The 27,728-nt window shown below is 47.3% G+C and overlaps 1 protein-coding gene across 4 annotated transcripts in view; it reads right to left on the bottom strand.

Moving 5' to 3' along the window:
- The window catches only part of UGGT1 (UDP-glucose glycoprotein glucosyltransferase 1), an 82,469-nt gene extending 61,273 nt beyond the window's left edge, over positions 1-21,196 (bottom strand). For 2 of the 4 annotated variants that reach the window (XM_066597877.1, XM_066597905.1), the window contains exons 1-4: positions 21,139-21,196; positions 11,567-11,695; positions 10,126-10,199; positions 5,474-5,604 (exon numbers count right to left, since the gene is read on the bottom strand). In XM_066597877.1, coding sequence (XP_066453974.1) covers positions 5,474-5,604; positions 10,126-10,199; positions 11,567-11,695; positions 21,139-21,140 — 336 coding nt within the window. In that variant the 5' untranslated portion in view covers positions 21,141-21,196. The remainder of the gene's footprint in view (positions 1-5,473; positions 5,605-10,125; positions 10,200-11,566; positions 11,696-21,138) is intronic. The other 2 variants (XM_066597886.1, XM_066597894.1) reach the window with 2 other exon arrangements.
- Positions 21,197-27,728: the final 6,532 nt, after the last annotated feature.

Genomic DNA, 27,728 nt, shown 5'->3' with positions numbered 1-27,728 from the left:
GCCACGGAGCGTCGGCCAACATTTTAATTATGTCTGGATACCATGCTCGCCTCGGCCAATCCGGAGCGACCAGGATTGCTGGTCCTCCTTCCCTCTTGATCTTCTTTAATATCCTCGGAATGAGTGGAAGAAGAGGAAACACGTATGGTAGTCTGAACCCTGCCCACGAGACCAGTAGGGCGTCCAATGCTACCGCCTGAGGATCTCTTGAGCGTGCCACGAAAGGGAGAACCCTGTAATTTAGTCTGGAAGCCATCATATCCACGTCCGGGGTGCCCCAGCGCTGACATATCGCTTGAAAGACCTCCGGATGCAGCTGCCATTCGCCGGGGTCCACTGTCTTTCGACTGAGAAAATCCGCTACCCAGTTTTCTACCCCCGGGATGTGAACTGCCGATATGGACTGTAGATGTTTCTCCGCCCAGCTGAGTATGCCGGATACCTCTGTCATTGTTCTCGCACTTCTTGTGCCTCCCTGGCGGTTGATGTATGCCACTGCCGTGGCATTATCTGTCTGGACTTTCACATCCTTTCTGTTAAGCTGTGGATGGAAAAACTGCAGTGCTCGCCGTATGGCTCGCAGCTCCAGGACGTTTATCGGTAGCCTTGCCTCGTCCTGTGACCACCTCCCCTGGGTGGAGTGTCCCTCCAAAGTTCCGCCCCAGCCGTAACAACTGGCGTCCGTGGTCAGTATCCTCCACTGTCCTGGAAACAGTGACCGACCACCTTGGATTCTCCGGAGACTCGTCCACCATCTCAGGGCAAGGCGAACCTTTGGTGTTATGGAGATTCGCTGGTCTAACGTCCACTGCGACCTGTTCCAGTGTGCCAGAATGAAATGCTGGAACTCCCTGGAATTAAACTGTGCGAATGGTATGGCCTCGAAGGAGGCTACCATCATGCCCAGTACTCTCATGCAATACCTGATGGTCGTTTGCCTCCCCTGAAGTAGCGGGCGCACCTTGTTGACCAGTGTTACTGCTTTCGCTTGCGGCAGGCGAATCTGGTGCTTCTTGGTGTTGAACACCATCCCCAGAAATTCCAACTGTTGGGTTGGTAGTAGACATGATTTCTCGTGGTTTATGACCCAACCGAATTCCTCCAAAGTCTGAAGTGTGATTCTCAGGCTCTCTAGATTGCCTTCCTGGTCTGGAGCCTTCACCAGTATGTCGTCCAGGTAAGGGATGGCTATCACCCCCCTTGTATGGAGTAGTGCCATTACCGCTGCCAGCACCTTTGTAAAGACTCTAGGGGCTGTCGAGAGCCCGAATGGCAGCGCTACAAATTGGTAATGGCTCCCCTGGACCTCGAAGCGTAAAAACTGCTGGTGAGAGTCGCGAATTGGAATCTGCAGGTACGCGTCCCTGATATCCACGGACGCCAGGAACTCCCCCGGTTCCATAGACGCTATTACCGACTTGAGGGACTCCATCCTGAAATGTCTTGCTTTGATGTAATGATTTAGCCTTCGTAAGTCGAGGACCGGTCTGACTCTGCCATCCTTCTTGGGAACTATGAAGAGATTCGAATAAAAACCCCTTCCGTGCTGACACCCCGGCACCGGCACCACTACTCCCTGCGCCAACAGTTGTTTTATTGCCTGGTGCAGCTGTGTTGCCTTTCCTGGGTCCTTCGGAATCCTGGATCTGATAAAATGCTCCCGTGGCAATGTTGCAAATTCGATGGCATACCCTCGTGAGACGACCTCCTGTACCCAGGCGTCGGTCACGCGGGCTAACCATACATTCTGGAACCCCAAGAGCCTGCCCCCCACCCTGTAAATAGCGGGTGGGGAAAGACCCTCAAACTGATACTCCCGTCCTTGCGCCCGTAGGTGCCTTGGAGCGAGTCTTGGGCAAAACAATCTCTTGTCTGACAGTGATGACACTGCAGACGCTTCCTCCTCCTCCAGACCGCTACTACCCCCTGAAAAACCGTGCGGAGGCTGATCTTGGTCTGCAGCTTGAAGAGTTGAGGAGCATGAGGCCAGTAAGGGATCTGATCTAGCCGCCCTCCCTGTATGCAGAGACCGCTTAGAAGCTTCCCTGGACCTATGATACGTCCGGGATGCTTCCCTGGAACCAAGAGGAGCATGAAAAGACTCTCTAGATTGTTGAGACCTAGAAGATCTGGATGACCTTCTGTACCGACAAGACCTGTGAGAAACCCCTTCAGAGCTGCGGGATCTCCGCCTTTTGCGCGACCCTCCCTGAAAACGCTCCGGGGAAGACACCTCTGAATCGGATTCTAATCGGCGCAATATTGCGGCCGACGATCTGGCTAGTCCTGACACTGCAGCGGCCAGTGATCTAGCCCATTCAGGCTCGGTTACCTGCTCTACAGGGGCGGCGGGGGGCACCGGGGTCCCTGGAGCTGATCGCACTGGGTTACAGGCTACACAGCGGAGCTCCGCCTGACCGCTTGGGAACTTAGCGTTGCATAACGTGCACACATAGTATTTCGCCCTCCCCATAGCCTGACTGGAACCCTCTGGTCTAGGGTCAGACATGAAGCAATCCACACCTACAGATAACCGCAAGGGAGTGGTGGGAATAGGGGTAGGGTGTCTCCGTGTACTGCTGAGAGCGAGTACCCGCAGGGGTTAGCAAACACAGGGGAGAGCTGCCTTGGCAGGGCTTACCCCGTCCTGCGGTTGTCCTGGCCCAGCTGGAGCTTCTGGGACCTGGCGGCCTTCTCTGTGGTAAAGACGCTGGAAGCCGCCGCCGCCGCTGGAGACTGTCGCTGCAGGCGACGGGTGCTGCTGGGCGACGGGTGCTGCTGGGCGACGGGTGCTGACTGGGCGACGGGTGCTGACTGGGCGACGGGTGCTGACTGGGCGACGGGTGCTGACTGGGCGACGGGTGCTGACTGGAGCTTGCTGATTGTAGAACAAACCGCACTGCCAGGAGGTGCTTGCGGTTTGGAGAGAAACACCTGCCGCAGTAAGTGCCAATTGCAAGAAGTGGAGCTGCTCACTAGTAAGTAGTTCCTTGTAAGAGCTACTGGGAGCGGCCATCCTCTCTGCTGGCCGCCTCCCTGAAAGTCCCGCCCGGCTGGGGTGGGCGTGGCCTGCCCCGGAAGTCCAAACGCATCACAGGAAGTGCTAGGTGCACCACACTAATGCGTCCCCGGGGCGCCGCAGCTCACTCTGCAGCCTGCTCCTTGTCCCACAGCCGTGATCCACTGCCCGCGGCCGCAGCAGTCACCCGCAACCATACATTCCTGTGGTCGAGCATCCACCCCCTCCCAGCCTTGGCCGGTAAGCACCCAGCTCCCCCTTTTCAGCAGTGTCTCTGGATAGAGAGGGGAGAGGGGGAGGGGGGGAGGGGGGAAGGGCATAATCCCATATGCACTGAATTAGGCAGAGGAGAGAGGGGGAGATAGGTAAAGAGAAGGAGTAAATGCACCTGAACTCCTTTCCCCAGGACCTTCCAAGGTGGTTGGGGTCCTCTGAAGGGGTTCCTGGCAGCCGACCGCAGACTTGGAGGGAGGCTTGAAGTTCCGTTCCCTTCTCCCGGATACGCTCCCTTCTCTCCATCTGCGCTCCAGCAGTGTTCCCCCCTGCGCTCGCCGTCAGAGAGGGGCGCTGCTCCAGAGGGGGGAACCCTATTGCTGGCGGGCCAACGACGCCAATGCACATAGGCAGGGTCGTGCCACCTTTTCTTCGCTGGGTAGGGCGCCGCATAGTGGTGGAGACACCATCTGCCTGCGCCCTCCCCGGGAGTACAGGAAAGCCAGGGAAAAGCCCCGACTCCCCGTATGCCCGCCATAAAGTCCTCCTGGACCTGACATGTCTGCCTCCTTGCTAGACACTAAGCTAAAAACTAATTAGCTGAGTGCCTGCAGGGGTGATATAGCCTGGTGGGAGGAGCTAACACTTTTGCTTAGTGTCGCCTCCTAGTGGCAGTGGCTATATCCCATGGTCTAGCTGGGTCCCCCAATGATACGGACAAGAAATGTACTAACGCTGTCCAGTGTCAGGCTGCAGTATACATCAGCACGGATAATGTCACGATGCTACCAGCGTTAAAACCTGTGTGCATTGCTGTCAGGACCCTGTGGAACCACTGATCTAAAGATTCCGGGAACGAGGATAGCGAGTATAAAGCCTGGTTTGGGGGTTGTTTTTTGGCATTCTTGAAGTGACACTAAAAGGGGTTGTCCTACTTCTAGCTGTTTTGCTGCAGGAAGCAGATTACGCCATACACTGTGCAGTGGCCCGGGTTGGTACTGCAGGCTGATTCTCATTCATTTCAACAGGACACAGCCTGCAGTACCAACGCAGGCCACTGCGCAATTTACGGTGCTATCTGCTTTCTGCAGCAAAACATAAGTGGGGTAAACACTTTAAATCAATATAGCCAATGTGAAAAGCCTGGCATACAAAGGGGCAATGTTTCTGGCTCTTGTGGAGGCACTGTGTCTAAAAGTTGGTATTATAGCTCCCTGGTGAAAGAGTGAAATGGGCCCCCCTGCCTTCAATTCACTTCATTGTTTTCAATTTTTAAATCAGCTGCTATTAGATATATCCAATAGATAACGGCTGGTACCATCAGCCTCACATTTGCGTTCTTTTTCCAGCTCTAAAAGCCGCTGCACTGGGTCCTTACGCTGTCCAGAGATGTATATAACATCCAAATGCTGACAGCATTATCACCCTGTGTGCGGCAACATTCAGATTTGAAGGAAAATATGAAAGTGAGAAGGGAAAGTATTATATGAGGCTTCTGGTTGGGGATCTAAATATTTTTTTTATCCCGCTCGGGGGTCTCAGTTTAGGGATACGGGGTCTAAATTTGTTTATGGGGTCTGGTGCAGAGATATCTGGATTAATTTAGGAGTTTGATTTGGGGTCCAAATTTATTTGTGATACGGCATAGATTGAAAATGGCTACAGAAGTGAGGGGACAAAGATATCTCAGCAGGAAACTCTGAGGTCAACAGTAGAAGTCATCGTGGTAGTTTGGGCCAGATGGAGAAAAAAAAGAAAGACAACATCCACAAATAGAGGTGATGCCACCTGTGATCACTGCACTTACAGAGAAGTTGTCACATCTTTTCATTTGTCTGGTATAATACAGTATCTATTTTAGAACTTGATGTGGTGATGTTTCAGTGGCTGGAAGTGCTATGACTATAGATCAAGCATGACAGGGTGGTGGTGGGGAAGAGGGTCACAAGTTTGGATAACAGCCCAAAGCCAAGGATCTACTTAATCTACAACTGGTAAAATATATAAGAGAGAAGTATATCAAATTGTTGTGAACATAAGCCACCAAGAATGACTACAACTTGTCCACTATTTTGTAAAGCTATTCTCCAGCTTTCTTCTCCAATTTCTGTTTCTGGAAAAGCTGTCGGGCAACCATAGTATTTTTCATAAGCCCTCACAGACTCCTGAAGAGCAAAATTGACCAGTTCAGCAGATTCATGGGCTTCTGATCCTTTACACATGCAAGAACGAGATACTGACCTGCTGGAATGTCTGGACGGTGGCCGAGTAAGAGCGAAGAGAAAGGGCAAACTTCAACAGATTCTGCTGGACAGGGGACAAGAGGCTACCAGCACTCTTCAGAATTAGATTGTAGTTGTCGGAATCAGAACCTAAAGTATAACGACAAAGTGTTAACATTCCTCATCTCTGCAGGCACACATATATCGTTCTCCATGGAAAGCCAGTTAAGTAAGCAAAGCCCATCCTGGTACCCATCAAGACCTCTCCAATGAACACCATGACTTAGTTTAGGTGATGACATGTAGTAAAAGATGAATCCTGCATTGAGCAGTGGGTTGGACCCGATGATCCTGGTGGTCCCTTCCAACTCTACCATTCTATGACTAGTCCATAGCCTATGACCAATTACTGCAAAAGAGACTCTGTAAGGTTCCATTCACATTACATTAGGAGCCCTCCTCTAGAGGTATATGTATACTGTACCTCTAACAGAAGGGTGCAATGTATCCCACTGTACAGGCATAGCATTGGATATGGTGCCAGCATTGTGAAAAGGAAAAAAAAGTATACTGTGTGGTATACATTTTTTACAATATTATATTTATGTGGACTAATGTAGTTTATACTATTCCATACTGCATTAAAAAAGTTATACCCGCCCGATCTCCCTGATAAACCTCGATTTGAAATTCTGGGCGAAAATCTTAACGAAAAGAATAGAAAAAGTTATCACCAAACTGATTAACTTAGAACAGTCGGGGTTTGTCAGGGGGAGAGAGGGGAGGGACGGATGTCTTCGATTGCTCCATGCCGCCAGATACGCCCAAGGCAATAATATCCCATTGGCTTTTGTGGGTACAGACGCCGAAAAAGCGTTTGACCGCATAAACTGGGTCTACATGGAGCAGGTCCTGCTGCACTTTAACTTTCCCCCAAAATTCGTCACGGCAATTTTCTCCCTCTATGCCTCGCCTCATGCCAGGCTTAAAATTAACGAGTCCCTATCCTCCCCGTTCAACATAAATAATGGTACGAGACAGGGATGTCCCTTGTCCCCCTCGCTGTTCATCCTTGCCCTTGAACCCTTCCTCCAAAGATAAGACTAGACCCCCTGATACAGGGCCTGAGAGTAGGGGGAAGGACCCTCTCTGCGTCTGCATACGCAGACGACATAACATTCCTTATAACGAACCCAGAGACGGGTCTCCCCCATCTAGTGCGGCTGTTGGAGGATTTTGGGTTGATATCCAATTTCAAAATTAACCTATCCAAATCAACGGCACTAAACATTTCTATCCCACCTAATAGATTTAAAGCGATCATAAGTAACTCTCCCTTTACCTGGGCCGACTCGTCAATTGAATACTTGGGGGTCAAAATTACTAAAAGAGCAGAAGATTTGTATGCAACAAATTTCCTCCCCTTACTGGGAAAGATTAAGAATTTAGTAAGAACCTATGACCTCCCTTTTATATCCTGGTTAGGCAGAAAAAATATACTGAAGTCCTACATCATCCCTATTATACTTTACAAAATCAGATTACTCCCAGTGTTTATTCCATCGAGTTTCTTCAAGTCTCTACGTACCATTTTCACAAGATATTTGTGGATGGGAAGACGGCCGAGGCTGGCGCACTGTCTGCTAATCAGAAGGCGCTCGGAGGGGGGAGTGGACCTACCATGCCCCAAACAGTTTTATTTGGCTGAACAATTAAATCACTGGCTGGAGCTAACACACCCAGTTAAGGACCCCTTGCTCCAGTCCCTGGCTAGGGGAGCCCACGGCTCTCATTTGGTGGAGGAACTCTGGGTCCCACAGGGGAAACTTAAGAGGAAACAGAATATTAATCCCCTTACAAAGGGATTACTGCATACTTGGGCTGTCCTGGGGTCTACGCTGGTTCCAAGCCCTTCCCCGTGCGCACCCCTATCTGTCTTACACAGATACATGGGTCTTTCTCTGGACCCACATACAGCTAGAATCTGGAAACCACTGGCAGACAAAAGAATCCAAGACGTAGTGGACTTGGCATACAAATACCCTCTCCCATCGCTAGAGGACCTCCTACCTGGATATCCCCTGTCTTTCCTCACCTCGACTCATTTATTAAAAGTTATAAATAACTTCCTAAAAGACCACAAAACTACCAGTCCCCTAACAGCGTTCGAGACAACCTTAGCGGGAGACAATACCCAAACCAGAAAGGTTTCCTATATACGGAAACACTTTGTCTCCCCGCCAGGGGACGTGAGCCCTGCCTTCCTCGTTTCATGGGAGAGGGAGCTTCGGATCTCTTTGTCTCCGGAAGAGACCAAGCTCATTTTGAAGACCGCGTTTGGTCTGTCACCATGTGTCACCTCACAGGAATCTCACTATAAGCTTTTGGCAAGATGGTACAGGACCCCGCAGTGGCTGCACGATCATAAATTGAGCACACATGATTTGTGTTGGAGGTGCGAGGAGGCAACTGGGTCCTTCCTCCACATATGGTGGGAGTGCCCGGCTCTGAATAAATTCTGGAGAGAGGTGGAGGAGATATTGAGACAAATCTCTCCGGGATTGGTTCTCTCCCCTGAGGTGGTTCTCCTGTGGAGACCGACTCCGGTTTTCCATCCACTATGAAATAAATTGACTGCCCTGCTGATGGACTCTGCAAAAGCCCTTATACCATTAAAGTGGAAACAGAGAGACCCACCTACACTAACTCAATGGAGAGATAAGGTAGATACTCTCGCGAATTTAGAGGAACTGTCGGCCTGGTCCAGAGGGACACATGACAAATTTATAGATACTTGGTCTCCCTGGAGAGCGATTGTTTGGTAGCGAATCCTCCGAACGATTAGGTGATGCCAATCGCAACAGACCTAAGGTCCATATACAATGGTTATTCTGCAAATATTAGCATAGTTGATGCTCTATAAGAACCCCCCCCCCCCCCCCCCTCCGTGCTAACCCCCGGGGGGTGAGCCGCTTATATCGGGACTCCTCACCAGCCTTTGACTCTTACTCTGGTTCATTCTGATTTAAGCTCACTGAAGGGTACCCAGTTTCTCCCTCCCCTTACCCCCCCCCCCCCACCTGCTCCCCACCCTTTCCCCCTCCCCTCTATGTTTAATGGTTTCAAGACCCTGCTAGTGATGAGATGGGATGAGTTTTTTTAGCTTATTCGATATAGTAGAACCACCCTTGCCTGTTGCCAGGGGGGTTTGGAGCAGCCTTCGCGATAGGAAGGAGTATTACCTCAACCTGCTACAAGCTAACTTTCAGGAGCCCCTGAATGGACTTCCCAATGCGCGAGGGCTATGTTAAAGCAGTTAAGATTGTACTTAAAATGCAAATTGTAACCTATCTCAATATCTGTTGCGGAATTGTTGTTATAATTAAAACGCAATAAAATTTGATTTACAAAAAAAAAAAAAAGTTGTACCGACATATACCAGCCTAACAAACACCAAAAGGACACTCCTTTGCCTTCCATCAGATAAATGGAGCCCTATGGATAGGTTTTATGTATACATGAAAATATAGGCTCTGAACATAATCTGAAGAGACTTCTGCAGTTTTTAACCCTTTGCAATCCAATTTTAGATTCAGGGCTTCCTGGGGGGCTCTTTCTGCGATTATACAATAGCGCCATCTGCTGACTAGAGCCAGTACTGCCATATGGGACATGCTGGAGAGGCCCCCGACAACAGAGCGGCCAGTAATATACAGTAAGAATACCCTGTCAGATGGCTTCCGACATCGGAAACTGTACAGCCTTCAATCAGAATGTCTTCGGACGTCAGACAGTGGATTGGAAAGGGTTAAATGTAACGATTATCGTTCAAAAAAATCGTTAAAACGAGCTAAAGTGAAGGATAATCGTTTAGCTTAAATGCGAGCCATTGAATGAGAATCGTGCACTTTTTGTTTGTCGTTCAGTTTCAGCAGGACTAAAAATCCTCGTTGGATCATTTATTTCTTGTTACATTTAAACACTCCTGCTCAGTATTTCACATATATACCATCCCCTGACCCACTCACCCCCTAGTTGTCTCCCCACACTTTTTGGGTGCTCTCCTTAGGGAGACACGGCACAGCTTCTGACAAACATCACAGGACTCTCATCAGCCAAGCCTGAAGCCTGCTGCATACTGATGAGGGGCAGTCACCCCGAAACAGCTGTCTGTGCATGGTTTTCTATTCCCCATCATTAATGAGACTTGTTATAGTCACTTTGATTTGAAGGAATGCTGCCATCCAACGGATGTCGCTGTAGAGGTATTTCCCACCTTATTTGCGTACATAGGAATGTGAAATACTAAACTAGAAGTGCAAAAGTCTAAACCGTTTGCATGAGTGTGAGCAAGTTAGCAGTGACATCACTCGCTAGGTCAAATGGGAATTGGTTCGTCTAAAAGGGGCATAACTTGCTAATGAGAACTCGGGGAAACAAGAGAGAATCTGAGCGTGCTTGTCCCCACTGAGCCGGCTGCCAGGAGTAAATATACAAAATGACTCTCTGCTTATACAATCTCCTCATCTTTCACATAACTTTCTTCCAAACTAGAAATGTTCATAAAACTTCATGCCAGGATCACTAACTGTGAGATACTTCATGGAGGCGAGAAAAAAAAAAATCAAACCTTGTTTTGCACATTTTAAAAAACTGCATTTTTATTATTACCTTGATCATCTACTTGTTGGTTTTCATCCACAAATGCCCAAAACTTATCCAACCCGTCATCAGCCAGAAATTCACTATAAAAGAAACACAAGTTGTGTACAAGATTGTTCCGTATTACGATTACAGGTATTCTAGTATGTATATACAAGTATGACTGCAGACTAGATGGTAGCTACACTGTGAACGAACGTGTTTATGTGATACCTAGAAAAAGTGCAAATCGCTTTATTTACCTAAAGTGAGGTTTTTGGGCTCAAGAATCACTTAAAAGTGCGGCCCACTAGGGGTCTGCTTTCTTTTGGCTAAGCGTCAGCCAATCACAGCCAGCGCTTCCAGGAGGCGGGGATTTTTGAATCCTGGGTCAGAAGAGAAGATGATGATCAGTGCCGGGGACCCGGGGAGAAGATGCGGCCGGGCTGACAGTGCGGGACAGGTGATGTACGTGCATTTTTTTTCTGTAGTTAGGGCTTAGATTATAGCTTTGACAGTAGCATTTTCTACTGTTAAAGTTGCATCACATCGCACAAAAACCGCATTTTCGTGCGATGCGATGCAACAGAGAGGAAGGCTCCATAGGGAAACATGGGCTACAAAACCTCATGAGTCTCAGGCATATCGCTGGACCTGTGGGGTTTTTGTGTCGTTTTGTAGCATGCTACAAAGCATTGCATGTCTGAAGGAACCCATAGGAAAGCATGGGCTTCTCATACATGCGATTCGTAGCATTGCAGCAACACTACAAAATCGTGCGACCTTGTTGCCCGTGTGAAGGAGGCCTAATGTCCTCCATGATGCTGTTACTTATGAGAGTGTGCTACAGAGAGATAGAGAAGATATCCTCCTCTACTATGTGTGCCGTCTATGGAAACATCATACCAGCCAGTCTACACCCACAAGCTCAGGAGAGAATAAGAATTAAAAATGGAGGGGAAAACTGCTGACAAATGCCATGTATAAATCATATAATATCCAGAGATAATGTTATTCATCACATATACCCACAAGGCATTTAGTTCTGAAAAGTTACCGGAAAGTGGAAGTATGCTTTAACACAAAACCCAATAAACCAGAAATTCTGATAATTCATGTATCTGATATGGTTTGGACGAGGGGAAAGAGCAAAGGAGCTAAAGGTCCAAAGTTATACGAGCAAGAATGAGTCAAGTCTTGACTTGATGTGGAAAGATGCATCAGATAAGGCAATAGAAGAAGAATAAACACATTACAGGAAGCTGAAGTGTAACCGGATGAGACGTGAGTACCCAAACAAACCCTTGTGAGTACACAGCCTGCGGCATCAGGTGGGTGGGTTCTGCACCTGTACTACCCGGAAGAAGTTGGCAGATGTTTTTCTCCTTTATAATTTTCATTTCCGTCAGCATAAAGATGTAATCTGAGCAATGGTCAATGTTATATGCCAACATGTATCTTCAGCACTTACCTGGCCTCCAGTAGCAGGGATGTAGAAGTCCACTTTGTGGTGAGGGACGTTGTCACGGCCTTCGAATCTGCACTCACAAAGGAGAAACAGAGGCAAGCGGCCAAGACAAACGACAGTGCCTCCATGCTCCTGCAAGAGAGAACAAAGGAGCATCACTAGGAGAGCCAAACACATGCAGCTGAGATCTTTAAGGGTTCCTTCACACTTGCGATAGCGTAAATGTCAATAGGACTTTCTAATGTTAAAAACACATCGCGCAAAAATCGAAAACCACAAACTTGCGATTTCTGTGCGATGCGTTTTTAACATTAGAAAGTCCTATTGACATTTGCGTTATAAAACGCGGCGATATCATGATCGCAAGTGTGAAGGCGCCCTGAGTGAGAAACCTGACAGATGAGAATGCAGGTCAACTGCTAGTTTACAAACCCACAGCACAAAATACGCTAAACTACTTCAGGGGTGTGCCGATCACTGAATCATCAAGTTCTACATACTTTTATCACTACTACTCATTTGTGCACTGAGACACCTCTTCATCACAACCCTACGCAATGATCGTCTGTCACTCAGCACACATTTCCACCTACGCTGGGGTTTGCCGGATGCGGTTTTGCCAGTCTTACTGTATGCGGTGATAATCTTGGATACTGTGCCCCAGCAATTTGACCGCGTTGGAATTCTGTCAACTCTGCCATGATTCCCTCACAACTGCGCAGAACGCTGTCCCGAAGACACATGACTAGAGATGAGCGAGTATACTCGCTAAGGCACATTACTCGAGCGAGTAGTGCCTTAGCCGAGTATCTCCCCGCTCGTCTCTAAAGATTCGGGGGCCGGCGGCGGGCGGGGAGCGGCGGGGGAGAGCAGGGAGGAACGGAGGGGAGATCTCCCTCTCCCTCTCTCCCCCCCACTCACCGCAGCAACTCACCTGTCACCCGCGCCGGCAGCCGACTCTTTACAGACAAGCGGGAGGATACTCGGCTAAGGCACTACTTGCTCGAGTAGTTAGCCTTAGCGAGTATACTCGCTCATCTCTACACATGACGCTTTCCATGTGTTGGCTCTGGTATACAGGTCATCACATCACGTAACAACTACAGCATCGCCTACTATCTCCGCTGTAGTATATACGGACCGAGGACCATTAGGAGGGATCTGCATGGGGTTTTAATCATTAGCACTGAGCTGTCCTTCTGATATAGTTAATATTTACTGGTAGTATTGTGAAGTATGATTTATAATTCCATGTAATTCACAGCATGTATTTTATACAGTGTTTCCATATTTTTGTCCACGGGTGTGCAGGGACAATTAGGACTGAGACTACAATGAAGCACTATAATCTGTGTGGGATAAAGAAATACGCCACGTTACTCGCATGTATCTCTTCGCCAGACTTCCTCAACAGCTTATTTTACATTTAAGGCCCCCTTCATACAGACATGTGAACATTTTTGCACCTCATTTACACACTGAATGAGGGTTTTTTTGCGCCCGTATTGGAGTATTTTATTATACTTTTTGCACGTGCAAGGCATGTTCATTTGTGCGCGGCACACAAAGACAGCGATTGAAATGGCTAATTCACCTAACAACTTCCAGATGTGTTCTTTCTCCAATGGAATTACGCAGCTTATTTATTACGCTTCTCCTTCTGTATTGCACACCCTCTATAGGGATCTTTGCTGCGCAAATGTACATGAAAGTAGAGCCGTCTGCTGTTTTTATTTGTTTTTTTTTTCTTTTTGCGGGACTGAAAGGAGCACGCAAAATATGGAAAATGTGAACGAACCCATTGAAATCAATGGACTCTACCTTCTGCGTATCGTGCACGTAAGATTTGCAGGCCCAAATACATCGGTGTGAATCTAGCCTTAGGCCAGGTTCACACGACCGTATGCTCATCGCGCATTACCTGCACAGGTTTCGCGTACATAATATGCAGCAGGAACCTGCCATACGTTTTAATAGTGCTGCTCCCACAAGTTGCGCGAAATGCGTATGTGAAAAAAAAAATGGCTGCACGCACTATCTTGCCAGGTATTACGTGTGCATAGACACCGAGATAATGTATGGGGATTAGCGGCACGCAGAAAGTTCACACCATTGCGTACTTGCTGTGTACTCGAGCGTGACACGCCGGCAAACACGGTCTTGAGCCCGGCCTTAGGGTTGGGTTATATATCACTTATGATGCTGATGGGCAAGTACAGAGTGGGACATAGAAAAGTAGCGCACCTCTGATCCCAGCACCACAGTCCTATGGAAGAGGGCTAAAAGGAAATCTGTGTTGCCCATAGCAACCAATCACAGCGCTGCTTTCATTTTATCTCAGCAGTGTAAGAAATGAAAGCTGCGCTGTGATTGGTTGCTATGGGCAACACAGATTTCCACTTAGACAGCTTCCATAAGTGTGTGGTGCCGGCCTACTTCTCCGTGGCCGCCCTCTGTATTTGACATTCATTAAATTAAGCTTTTTTGTAGTATTTGCTCTAGTATCAGTGTACCATAATGAACTATACATAATAATATATATATATATATATATATATATATATATATATATATATATATATTAGTTGTTAAGCAGTATTGGGGTCTGTATGTAGGTTCAGACATATTGAGATGTTCCCGTCATGTCGGCTGCTCATCTATATCATCTCCATGGATACCAATTAAGCGAGGTTCGCTTTTCAGAAGGCAGCCTTCATACAAAGTGAAAATGCCGTGGATTTCTGATGGAGATTCTGTAGTGAGAAGATTTCCAACACTCAATATACAAGGGCCGGCTCACAAACGTGTTTGCGCAAAATGCACGCAGCAGTGCAATATGTTTGTGTTGTGCACATTGCGCTTTCGTGCACATTTTTGCGCAAACACCTTTGTGAGTCGGTCCTTACATGTTGATGGGGTGTTGGAAATCTTACACATTTTTCCAATGCCTGGGCCACTTCACAAAGGCGCGGGACACAGGCGCACCATGGGTTACATGGCTATTTAGCCTAGTAAGCTCCTTATGTGTTCTTTATCCCGAAAAATTGCATAGTGTTATGCAAAATTACGCAGAAATCGGGCACGCAAAAAGGCTGCCATGGGGCCTTTGGTGTGCAAATGTGCGCTAAAATAGAACATGCTGTGGTTTTTTTTCAAAACCGAAAATGGGAATGAATCCATTGAATAAAATACACAAACACGTCCGTGCGAGTCCACCCTTACACGGAGCCATTTATCATTCACCTGACAGGTTTTGCTCATTTACTTGTGCAGCCTGTTTATACAGGCAGATAAATCGTTCGCTCGCAAGTCATTCACATGAGCTGTACCAGTGAATGCGACCGACTAAATGATCGCGGTTAATGCGCAACGATGTGTAAACGAGCGACGATTTTTTATTCCTGCATAAAACAAACGAGTAGCGAACAAATTCTCATTCGGCGTTCAATCGTTGGCCGTGCTTACACTGGTGGGAGAGATCCCTGTATTGTCCCCTGATATAGCTATACACAGTTATTAGGTCGCCCCTCAGCCGTCTTTTTCCTAAACTAAATAACTCCAATTTTGATCACCTCTCTGGGTGTTGTAGTCCGCCCATTCCATTTATTACTTTAGTTGCCCATCTTTGTACCTGCTGAACCTCTGATATGTCCTTCTTGAGTCCAGGAGCCCGAAACTGTCCACAATATTCCATGTGTGGTCTGACTAGTGACTTGTAAAGAGGAAGAACAATGCTCTCGTCATGCGCCCCTAGACCTTTTCTGATGCACCTCATGATCCTATTTCCCTTGGCAGCAGCTGCCTGACACTGGTTGCTCCAGTGGAGCTTACAGTTAACGAAAATCCCCAAGTCCTTTACCATGTCAGTGTTACCCAGTGGTTTCCCATTTAGTGTGTAATGGTGACACGTATGAATTAATTATCGCTCGTTGCTCAGGCATTTACAATGAACGATTTATTGTTCAGTTTCCTGCAATCCAAAGAGTCTGAACGATAATTGTTCAGTATAAAAGGACCCAAACTTCAATATCCTAATCCGCCATGTCAGATCAAGGAAGCTGGGATATGGGAGTTGATTTAACCCTTTCCAATCCAATTTGTATCCTGGTTTTCCTATGGGGCTTACTCTTTTTCTGCCGTTACACAACGGCGCTATCTGCTGGCTAAAGCCAGTACTGCATGAGGCGACACGTTGGATAGCCTCCGACAGCAGAGACGCTGGCAATATACAGTAAGAGAACCCCAACGGATGTCTTCCAACATCGGAGCTGTACAGCATTAAATCATCATGTCTTTAGACGTCAGACAGTGGATTGGAAAGGGTTAAGTGGAACACATACTAAATGACTGATTTTTGTCATTGTAGCTGATGTGCTGTGGAGGAAGCACCTCGGCTTACTTTTATGCAGCAGATCATAATGGCGGTCTGCACAGCATCTGCTACATTAGTCAGAGAAAGAAAACCACAATATTTCCTGCACATCACAGGCAGACGAGGACGAAATAATAAACTGCATCTCTACAAGGAGAACCTGTCGAATAACGCAGGGATCCAAAGGAGTCCCCATTTGGGAGAGAGGAAGATTGGGGTTAAAAAGGGTTATAGAGATAGTGCCTGAGGTTCTTAACTTGTGGCACGTGTAAGAGCCATGTCTTTAGAGGTAGTCTTCATACTGTGCATTTCGTGTATAGCAACATGTATGATCATATACCAGAAGGAGGTGAACATATGCTTTATCGATTACAGCAAAGCCTTCACATGTCAAGCTGTGGCCATGACTGAGACAAACGGGAGTCCCGGAACATCTGGGGCAACTTATATAGAAGTTATATCCAAACCAAGAGGCTACGGTCGGGACCTCCAATAGTAACATGGAACGGATCAGAATCGGGAAAGGCGTACGCCAATGCTGCATCTTATCCCTTGCATTGTTCAACTGTATGTAGAGGCGGTCTTTAGGCAATGTCATTAAGATGAATCCGGCATTAAAGTCAAGATCGGTGAAGGAAACATCAACAGATGTTGCAGATGATACAACCTTGTTAACAAGAAGTCAGGAAGCTCTTGAACAACTGATATTAACCCTTTCCAATCCAATTTGTATCCTGGTTTTCCTAGAGGGGTTACTCTTTTTCTGCCGTTATGCAACGGTGCTATCTGCTGGCTAAAGCCAGTATTGCATGAGGGGACACATTCGATAGGCTCCGACAGCAGAGAGGCTGGCAATATACAGTTGGAGAACCCTGACGGATGTCTTCCAACATCGGAGCTGTACAGCCTTAAATCATAATGTCTTCAGAGGTCAGACAGTGGATTGGAAAGGGTTAAAAGAGGAAGTGAAGAAACAGGCCTATACTTGAATGTCAAGAAAACTTAGATCATGACAACATCCGGTAAGGGTAGAGGAAAAATCAAAATCATCAATGAAGGAATCCAAGCAGTTCAAGACTTCATCTTCCTCTGATCGAAAATGGACCGCAATGGAGAATCAGGACCCCACATAAAATGACAATGCACACTAGGTCACAGCGCAAGAAAAAGCATAAGCATTGCAGAGAAATACCGGATAGTCAACGCAATCCTCTTCCCAATCACAACGTATGGCTACGAAAGTTGGACACTGAAGAAAATGGACCGGAGGAAGATCGATGCCTTCAAACTTTGGTGCTGGAGGAAATTTCTATGAATTCCTTAGACCGCCAAGGTCACGAACAAAAATGTCTGAGACTGCGTCAGACCAAAGCTTTCATTGGAGGGCAAAATTACGAAACAGAGACCCTCATACTTCAGCCACATAATGAGAGCTAATTCATTAGAGGGATCAGTAATGCTTGGAGTGGTCAGCAGCAAAAGAACACGCTGGATTGATACTATCAAAGCCGACACCAACATGCAAATGACCAAACTGAGCAACGTGGAGAGGGCTGATCAAGTGTCCGAGAGTCGGCCCTGACTAAACGGATGAAGAATGATCAGAGATAGCCTTGGGTCTACCTGGACAGAATTTGTTGGAATAATGGGTATTAGCAGAACATTGGGAAACGCTGCTCTAGAGATCACAAGGTGCAAACGTCTCATATACAGTTCTTCGAGTCTCCATACTGATAGGCAGGAGGATGGAAAGTGTGTTCATATGGGGCAGATCTGAAGCACGTCTGTACCTAGAGCTGAGTCAGCTCCATACATATCTATGCTGCAGATATAGGGCACAAACCTGCTACATGTAACCAGAAAGCTCTGATATGTACAGAATCATCTGCTCTGGACTAGAAGCAACTTCTGTATACAGGAAGGAGGGCACTGCCCTAACGGGAAGTGCGACCCTTTCAGACAACTTCATCAGCACTATATTACATGGGACACCCTAGACTTTAAATTAAAGCACCCCCCCCCAGCACTATATTGCATGGTACACTCTAGACTGTCAACGCACCCCCCAGCACTATATTACATGGTACACCCTAGACTTTATATTAAAGCACCCCCCCAGCACTATATTACATGGTACACTCTGGACTGTCAACGCACCCCCCAGCACTATATTACATGGTACACTCTAGACTGTCAATGCACCCCCCAGCACTATATTACATGGTACACCATAGACTTTATGTTAATGCACCCCCCAGCACTATATTACATGGTATATAACCTAGACTTTATATCAACGTGCCCCCTAGCACTATACTACATGGTACACCCTATACTAAGTCAACGCACCCACAAGAACTATATTAAATGATACAACCTAAACTCATCTTCAATTCACCCCCTTGCATTATATTACATGGTACAACCTGGAATCCCCGTCAATGGGCCCTCCAGCACTATATTACATGGTACAACCTGGGATCCCCATAAATGGACCCTTCAGCACTATGTTACATGGTACAACCTGGACTCCCCTGAATGGACCCTCCAGCACTATATTACATGGTACACCCTGGGCTCCGTGTAAATGGACTCTTCAGCACTATGTTACATGGTACAACCTGGGCTCCCCATCAATGCATTCCCCAGTACAATATTACATGGTACAACCTGGACTCCCCTGAATGGACTCTCCAGCACTATATTACATGGTACAATCTGGACTCCCCTGAATGGACCCTCCAGCACTATATTACATGGTACACCCTGGGCTCCCCTGAATGGACCCTCCAGCACTATATTACATGGTACAACCTGGGCTCCGTGTAAATGGACCCTTCAGCACTATGTTACATGGTACAACCTGGACTCCCCTGAATGGACCCTCCAGCACTATATTACATGGTACAATCTGGACTCCCCTGAATGGACCCTCCAGCACTATATTACATGGTACACCCTGGGCTCCCCTGAATGGACCCTCCAGCACTATATTACATGGTACAACCTGGGCTCCGTGTAAATGGACCCTTCAGCACTATGTTACATGGTACAACCTGGACTCCCCTGAATGGACCCTCCAGCACTATATTACATGGTACACCCTGGGCTCCCCTGAATGGACCCTCCAGCACTATATTACATGGTACTCCCTGGGCTCCCCATCAATGCATTCCCCAGTACAATATTACATGGTACAACCTGGACACCCCTGAATGGACTCTCCAGCACTATATTACATGGTACACCCTGGGCTCCGTGTAAATGGGCCCTCCAGCACTATATTACATGGTACAATCTGGACTCCCCTGAATGGACCCTCCAGCACTATATTACATGGTACAACCTGGGCTCCGTGTAAATGGACCCTTCAGCACTATGTTACATGGTACAACCTGGACTCCCCTGAATGGACCCTCCAGCACTATATTACATGGTACTCCCTGGGCTCCCCATCAATGCATTCCCCAGTACAATATTACATGGTACAACCTGGACTCCCCTGAATGGACTCTCCAGCACTATATTACATGGTACAATCTGGACTCCCCTGAATGGACCCTCCAGCACTATATTACATGGTACACCCTGGGCGCCCAATCAATGCATTCCCCAGTACAATATTACATGGTACAACCTGGACTCCCCTGAATGGACTCTCCAGCACTATATTACATGGTACAATCTGGACTCCCCTGAATGGACCCTCCAGCACTATATTACATGGTACACTCTGGGCTCCCCTGAATGGACCCTCCAGCACTATATTACATGGTACAACCTGGGCTCCGTGTAAATGGACCCTTCAGCACTATGTTACATGGTACAACCTGGGCTCCCCATCAATGCATTCCCCAGTACAATATTACATGGTACAACCTGGACTCCCCTGAATGGACCCTCCAGCACTATATTACATGGTACACCCTGGGCTCCCCATCAATGCATTCCCCAGTACAATATTACATGGTACAACCTGGACTCCCCTGAATGGACCCTCCAGCACTATATTACATGGTACACCCTGGGCTCCCCATCAATGCATTCCCCAGTACAATATTACATGGTACAACCTGGACTCCCCTGAATGGACCCTCCAGCACTATATTACATGGTACACCCTGGGCTCCGTGTAAATGGGCCCTCCAGCACTATATTACATGGTACAACCTGGGCTCCGTGTAAATGGACCCTTCAGCACTATGTTACATGGTACAACCTGGACTCCCCTGAATGGACCCTCCAGCACTATATTACATGGTACAATCTGGACTCCCCTGAATGGACCCTCCAGCACTATATTACATGGTACAACCTGGGCTCCGTGTAAATGGACCCTTCAGCACTATGTTACATGGTACACCCTGGGCTCCCCATCAATGCATTCCCCAGTACAATATTACATTGTACAACCTGGACTCCCCTGAATGGACCCTCCAGCACTATATTACATGGTACACCCTGGGCTCCGTGTAAATGGGCCCTCCAGCACTATATTACATGGTACAATCTGGACTCCCCTGAATGGACCCTCCAGCACTATATTACATGGTACAACCTGGGCTCCGTGTAAATGGACCCTTCAGCACTATGTTACATGGTACAACCTGGACTCCCCTGAATGGACCCTCCAGCACTATATTACATGGTACAATCTGGACTCCCCTGAATGGACCCTCCAGCACTATATTACATGGTACAATCTGGACTCCCCTGAATGGACCCTCCAGCACTATATTACATGGTACACCCTGGGCTCCCCTGAATGGACCCTCCAGCACTATATTACATGGTACACCCTGGGCTCCCCATCAATGCATTCCCCAGTACAATATTACATGGTACAACCTGGGCTCCCTGTAAAAGGACCCTTCAGCACTATATTACATGGTACAACCTGGGCTCCCTGTAAATGCACTCCCCAGTACAATATTACATGGTACAACCTGGGCTCCGTGTAAATGGACCCTTCAGCACTATGTTACATGGTACAACCTGGACTCCCCATCAATGCATTCCCCAGTACAATATTACAGGGTACAACCCGGCAGTAGCCCTTGCATTATATACAGTACACTGTCTCCACTACGATCAGGAATACATTATAGGAATGGCAGTGAGCTAGTTAAATAATCAGCTGACCAGGACCCTTGTGACCCTCCCTAGTAAGCACATATCTGCACATATGTAGCCCACCACTCACATACTCGCAGTTACCGGCTCCTCTGCGCTCTAGCAGTGGCCCCGCCCCCTTCACAGGATCACTTCCTCGTCGCTGTGCACATGTGACGTTTACCGTGTTCGCCGGCGGCCATCTTAATTGTGGGCAGATTCGATTTTTGGAGCCACTAAGAGATTTCCATACTTTTCACTTTGACAGTAGCGTATTCTCTATTACAATGACGCCTCATCTGCAGCTCCCGGTTCTGAAATACTAGTTGTGGGAGGAAAAATGTTGCCCTATTCAAAGATGGCGCTGTGCAGCGTTTGTGGTGACGAGTCTTACAGGGGTTTCCTTACTAAAGAGAAGACCATGTGACTCCATTTTGTCTTCACTCGTGTAGTCTGGTGACTGTACTGTGTGAGTACTGGTTAATGGTCTCCAATAAAATGTCCGCCCTCTGAGCAGGAAGCCGGAGAGTCTGTGAGTGCAGTGTCCCTTCTGGTCGGAGGGTTGCGCTGTGGTGCTGTGTGGAGGCAAGAATCAGCAGCTCTGATGATGGAACCAACTCCATACTTTTATCTCATTAGTTTTAATTACATTTTAATGTCTTATTAATGCTTTCTAGACGCAGCAAGTTTTTATGTTTTTTGTTTTTTTTATTGCTTCCTTCCATAAAGTTTTAATTTTCTCCTCGGCATACCTGCGATAGAGGACCCTTGACGTAAAATACGCAGTACAATGGCGGTGCGGAGAAGTGTGAAAAGATTATCTTTCAAAATTTCGTGATAAATGGCTTCAAAATGATCAAAAATGCATCTGAGAGGACAGAGCGTCTCGTGAGAATTAGAAGAAGCCCAAAATCACGTATCGGGCTTATCGGGGGCGTCTCAAAGGGAAAGCGGCAGAGAGGAGTGAGGGGAGTTCGGCGCCTCCACTTTGTTGGGACGATGTGGAAATGTGTTTAGAATTTAAAGGGGTTGTCCCGAGGCAGCAAGTGGGTCTATACACTTCTGCATGTCCATAATAATGCACTTTGTAATGTACATTGTGCATTAATTATGAGCCATACAGAAGTTATAAAAAGTTTTTTACTTACCTGCTCCGTTGCTGGCGTCCTCGTCTCCATGGTGCCGACTAATTTTCGCCCTCCGATGGCCAAATTAGCCGCGCTTGCGCAGTCCGGGTCTTCTTCTTTTCTGAATGGGGCTCCGTGTAGCTCCGCCCCGTCACGTGCCGATTCCAGCCAATCAGGAGGCTGGAATCGGCAATGGACCGCACAGAAGCCCTGCGGTCCATGAAGACAGAGGATCCCGGCGGCCATCTTCAGCAGGTGAGTATGAAGACGCCGGACCGCCGGGATTCAGGTAAGCGCTGTGCGGGTGGTTTTTTTAACCCCTGCATCGGGGTTGTCTCGCGCCGAACGGGGGGGGGGGGGTTTAAAAAAAAAAAAAAACCGTTTCGGCGCGGGACAACCCCTTTAAGAAACAAATTTTCAAAAATAACATTTCAAACCTCTTCTGACGAGAAACTTTATGTCCACAATACGTACCGCGCCGTTCGTATTCTACATCCCTAAAACCGAATGCCTACGGATGGATATTTGCTGTAGAATTCGCGGTCAGACACCCGCTGTGAATCCCGCAGCAGTATCCGTCCATAGACATGCTATGCGAACAGATTCTGCCCTGCCCACGAGCGGAAAACATCTGCGACTTTATGCTCGCGGGGTAGAAAATTGCGTTAATGGCTTCCATTGCAGTCAATGGAAGCCGTCTGTCCCGTGATACACTGCGCTGTGAGCACAGCGGAAGTATCGCTGAAAATCGTGTTACCGCCCAGCGCCGGTGCGTCGTGTGCTGTACTACGCATGTGCGCCGGCTCGCTGGCACAGACTCTCGCAACGGATCCGGAGAGGTGAGTATAGGGCCTCTGGGTGGCACGAGGTCTAATTCCGCTGTGAGATTTCACCGGCGGAATCCGACCCGGCCGTGGGCAGAGGGCCTACTGTTTTGCAGCTCTGACCTCAACAAAGCCCCTTTTTTTTTTTTTTACAGGGTTTTTTGGGTGGGGTGAGATGTATGTTTCAATGGCGACATTTTATGGTATATTTATTAACTTTTTTAAAGTCATTCACCTCGCAATATACATTAGAGGACAATTATATTCTACGGGGAAATATGTTCGTGTCGTGTTTTTATTACTTTTTGCTACTTTTTTGCGTTTTGACCAAGGAGAACATCAACGGAAAAAGCGGAAGTGTTGAATTTGGCACGTGCTGGACTCAAACAGCGCCAAATATCGGTCATTAACTATAAGGTGTTCCGTTCAGCGCCACGATGGAAATCAGCGACAGAGGCTGCGAATAGGAACTCAGATGTTGATGTGCACAGCCTAATATCTGAATTGTACTGTTTGGGTTATTTAAATTAATTCCATTAAAGGGGTTGTCTCGTGGCAAGCATCAAAATTTTACCTTACCCCATTCCCCCTGTTACCCCCTGGCATAAAATAGCAAATTAAAGCGGTTTTTAAACCGCTTGCTACTCACCGATCCGACAAAATAAGGAGTTATAAAAATCTTCTCCCAAAGATGGCCGCCGGTCCTTTCCCAGGGATGCACCACGGGTCTTCTCCCATGGTGCACCACGGGTCTTCTCCCATGGTGCACCATGGGCTCTGTGCGTTCCATTGCCGATTCCAGCCTCCTGATTGGCTGGAATCGGCACACGTGACAGGGCGGAGCTACGACGACGACGCGGTGACCAGCTCTCCGGCACGAGTGGCCCCATTCACCAGCCAGAAGCACGGACTGCGCAAGCGCATCTAAAAACGCCAGAAGACATCAGAATTAGTCGGATCCATGGTGACGGGGACGCCAGCAACGGAGCAGGTAAGTGAATAACTTCTGTATGGCTCATATTTAATGTACGATGTACATTACAAAGTGCATTAATATGGCCATACAGAAGTGTATAACCCCACTTGCTGCCGCGAGACAACCCCTTTAAGTTTTTCCTTTATTCTATTATACTTCTTGGCTGTTTTTTGTTTTTCTCCGCTTTGGACATTTTTCTCAATAAACTTTATTGTACTAAAAGAAATTAGGAACGTCCCCCTTTCATTTTTCGACCTCCAATATAAAACGTGGCGCTGCTTGCGTGACGTAGCTTTTCGTTGCTCCTAAAATCATGGTCGCCTCCTCATTGATGTCATTGGTAAAGTTGCTCACCTGTCGCCACTTTGAATCTAGAGAGGTCACGGAGAAGTCCCAGAGGCTGAACCCCCTCCTATTAGACATTTATGGCCCGTCCTGAGTGTAATGCCCTAAGTAATATGCATGACAAGAGCCCTTTCAAATTCAATTCATCTGCTTCTAAGTTCTGTAGTAAGTGACAACCAATATGACTGCCAATACAATTTCAATGTGGTTGATGCCTGCTTTTGCTAGAGTGTCAAATTTTCCAAGTTACATTGCATCCTTTAAAGGGTTTTCCGAAATCCAAAAATATTACAAGGAACAGTAGCAGATTGGCTATGTATTTTACCGGGAAACTCCTTGGTGGGCCGGTCAGTCTTGTGGGTACATCTTGGGCCGGCTGTTTGGCTTCATTATACTCAAGGCCAACCGTTGTCACTGACAACAACCTAGAACTTACCGTCCCTGTGTATAATCAACGGCCTTGCTAAGGGGGCACAATTTTTTGACAAATTTTCTAGGCAGTAAGTGATGGAAGAGCTCATTGCTACAGGAAACCCGACTTCTAAGCAGGAAACTAGGGACAGAAATTGGGAAGGTTTCGAGACAGAGTCATAGGGTGCAATGAGATAGAGGCCACTATGGTCTCCATCTCCCATGGTTTTCATCCATGTCAGTCTTTTTTTGTAGCTGGCTAGAAAAGCACAGAGGACAATGCTTTTCTATCCAGCTTTAAAGGGAACATGTCATGACCTTTGAACCCCATGAACAACATTGTGAGCCTCAACGGTCAGTGAATGGGGAGTTCGGGGAGTGATGTTGCTATTTTAGTCCTTTTATATCTGTTTATTCCAAGCTGAGTGGTCCTAAGGGCGGTCCTAGCAGTGATTGACAACTGTGTATAGCTGTTCATACAGGGGTAGATGTCAATCACTGGTAGCTCCGCCCATTGGACCACTCAGTTCAGAATAAACAAGTATAAAGAAATATAATACAAGTTATACTGAATCTTTCACTATAAAACTATATATCAATCTACTCAGCTCCTTCTCTACAACATGATGCCAGCAGTTTGGACAGCTTGTACCAGCTGACAGATGCCCTTTAACAATTTCTTAACTGTTATATTATTAACTTTTTAATTACAATTATATTAAAACGTTAAGCGTTTAACATAAAGAATTTAATTAATACTAAGTTATTACTAATAGCCCAACCCCTATGGCTTTGTTCCCACGAGCATATATCGGCCGCCGTTTTCACGGCCGACTGATATACACTACGATCAGAGGAGTAAGAACTTGTGAACAGGAGTATAAATCTAACGTTTGTGTGCCCGTTCAGATGGCATGGACCCTAGCGCATATACGCCGAGGCTGCCATGTCGTTGCCCCTTCCCCTTCAATCCCCCTTGCCGGCTCACCTTCTCCCTCCTCCCCTCTGGCTGTTTGCAGTGGGGGGGGTGGAGCTAAGCTCCCACCCTTTGTCCACAGCAAGTAATGGGAGGAGGTGGGACAGGGTGGCACTTAGCTCCGCCCCCATCCTGCCTCCTCCCATTGCAATCAGCCGGAGAGGAGGAGAGAAGAGGGAAGGAGTTTAGCAGTCAGGCTGCTAAACTCCCTCCCACCTCCCTTCTCCAGCCGCTGTCATTGGCTTCCATAGGAGCCCATGCAGCGGCCAACATATTCCGGCCTGAAAGATAGTTCCAGGACTATCTTTTGGGCCCGATGTAAAAGCACCCAGCGCTATATTGACCCTGCTGGGGCTTTTACATCGTGGAAATGTGGCTATGTGATCTGATGCATTGGAATCCAATGCATATGATCGTAGTGTATATAGGCCGGCCGTGAAACCGGCCGGCTGATATAAACTCGTGGGAACAAAGCCTAAAGCTGTTAATCCAGAAGAAGATAAAAAACCTTGAGACACACTTAGCCAATTATTGGCACAGGGAAAAATTACTTCTTGAAAAAGCGATCAGTCCAAGAGCCCCAGGTCAAAGCCACTAAAGCAAGTTGCTACTACATTTTATTATAGGACTATTACATTTTTTACACAACTACGTTAATCTGTAATACTACACTGGCAAGTATTAAATCACTAACCCTGAGGCTTTGCGCACACTGACGTTTTTTCCATCTGAATTTTGGACCAAAAAATTGGTAGGAAAATTGGATGTAAATAGGACTCATGCATTTGAAGGGCTGTACGCACACGGGCTTTTTTCACTTGGACTGGTAGTTTGAATAAAGAAAATTGCAGCATGTCTTATTCTTGTCCCCTTTTCGGATGAGAATTACACATGTCAAAGTGCAGTGTTTTGCACATCAGATTGCACACGAATAAGATATCGGAGTGCCATTCAATGCGAGTTGTGCCTGCATATTTCGGGCACAACTTTTAAATTGCCCATACACATGTACCCTCAAGCTGTTGATCCACAAGTACGCAAAGAAACACCCTGGTTACATTTAGCTAATTTTGAGACACGGGGGAAAAAATTCAAATCCCTTCTACTGTTATTGCTGTAATCATCGTTGAGATGATTTCTATTAGGGCTCACATCCACTGGCGATCCATTATCCTTGCGATGCGAGAGTGAGTGAAAACGCATGCTAATGAAACCAATGATTTTCAATTGTTTCATTCTCTTTTGCGATGTTTTCACTGCAACCTCGCATCGCAAAGAAGAGTCTGTGACATCGCCTATTGCTTTCAATGGGGCCAGTGGCAGCAGCACTAGCCCCATCGAAAACATAGGGAGAACATTGCGTTCCCCTGACACAGCTGTGACAGCTATGGCAGGGGATTCCTTCATACCCCCATATACAGGGGTTGGTGTAGTGGCAGATGCAGTTCTGACGGATTCTGCTTCTTCTCAGGTTCTGAATCCTTTTTGGTGAGTCAGATGGAAGATCAGTATTGACTTTCTGATTCCTTAACCAATTAGTTACCACCCCATAGTGTTTTTATGCCCTGCGTAAGTGGGTTTTAATCCCCAGGGCTTTAAAAACACGCTCTCTCTGGGGATTAAAGCCAAGTAGATTGAAGCTGTGGATGTGACATCTCCATACTGCCGGCTGCCGGAGGTAGCCGACAAGATGAAGCTGCCATGGGGGGCCGCGGGGAGCAACCCCCAGTCACGCAATCACTGTTATCCAATATGTAACGGTGATCACATTAAAGTAAATAAACAGTCAAAAAAAGTTACATTTTCAGCCCCCCCCCCCATGGATCGGATCTATGAGGGGAGCTGAAACTACTCACCTCCCTCCTCCGTGATGTCCCGTGGCGATTTGGTCCGAAAAGGACCTGCTTCCGTCTTCTGCACATGCGCATGAAAGGAAAAATGGCAGAAGATGGGATCGGCCCGAGATTTTTGAAATCTCCTGGCTCCCGGCTACTGGAGGTAGCTTGGAGCCTCGAGATGTCA

Source organism: Eleutherodactylus coqui, chromosome 1 (genome assembly GCF_035609145.1).
Source record: "Eleutherodactylus coqui strain aEleCoq1 chromosome 1, aEleCoq1.hap1, whole genome shotgun sequence".
In the NCBI taxonomy this organism is placed as follows: domain Eukaryota; kingdom Metazoa; phylum Chordata; class Amphibia; order Anura; family Eleutherodactylidae; genus Eleutherodactylus; species Eleutherodactylus coqui.
Note: the sequence above shows the minus strand (reverse complement) of the source record. Positions and strands in the feature narration are given on the sequence as shown.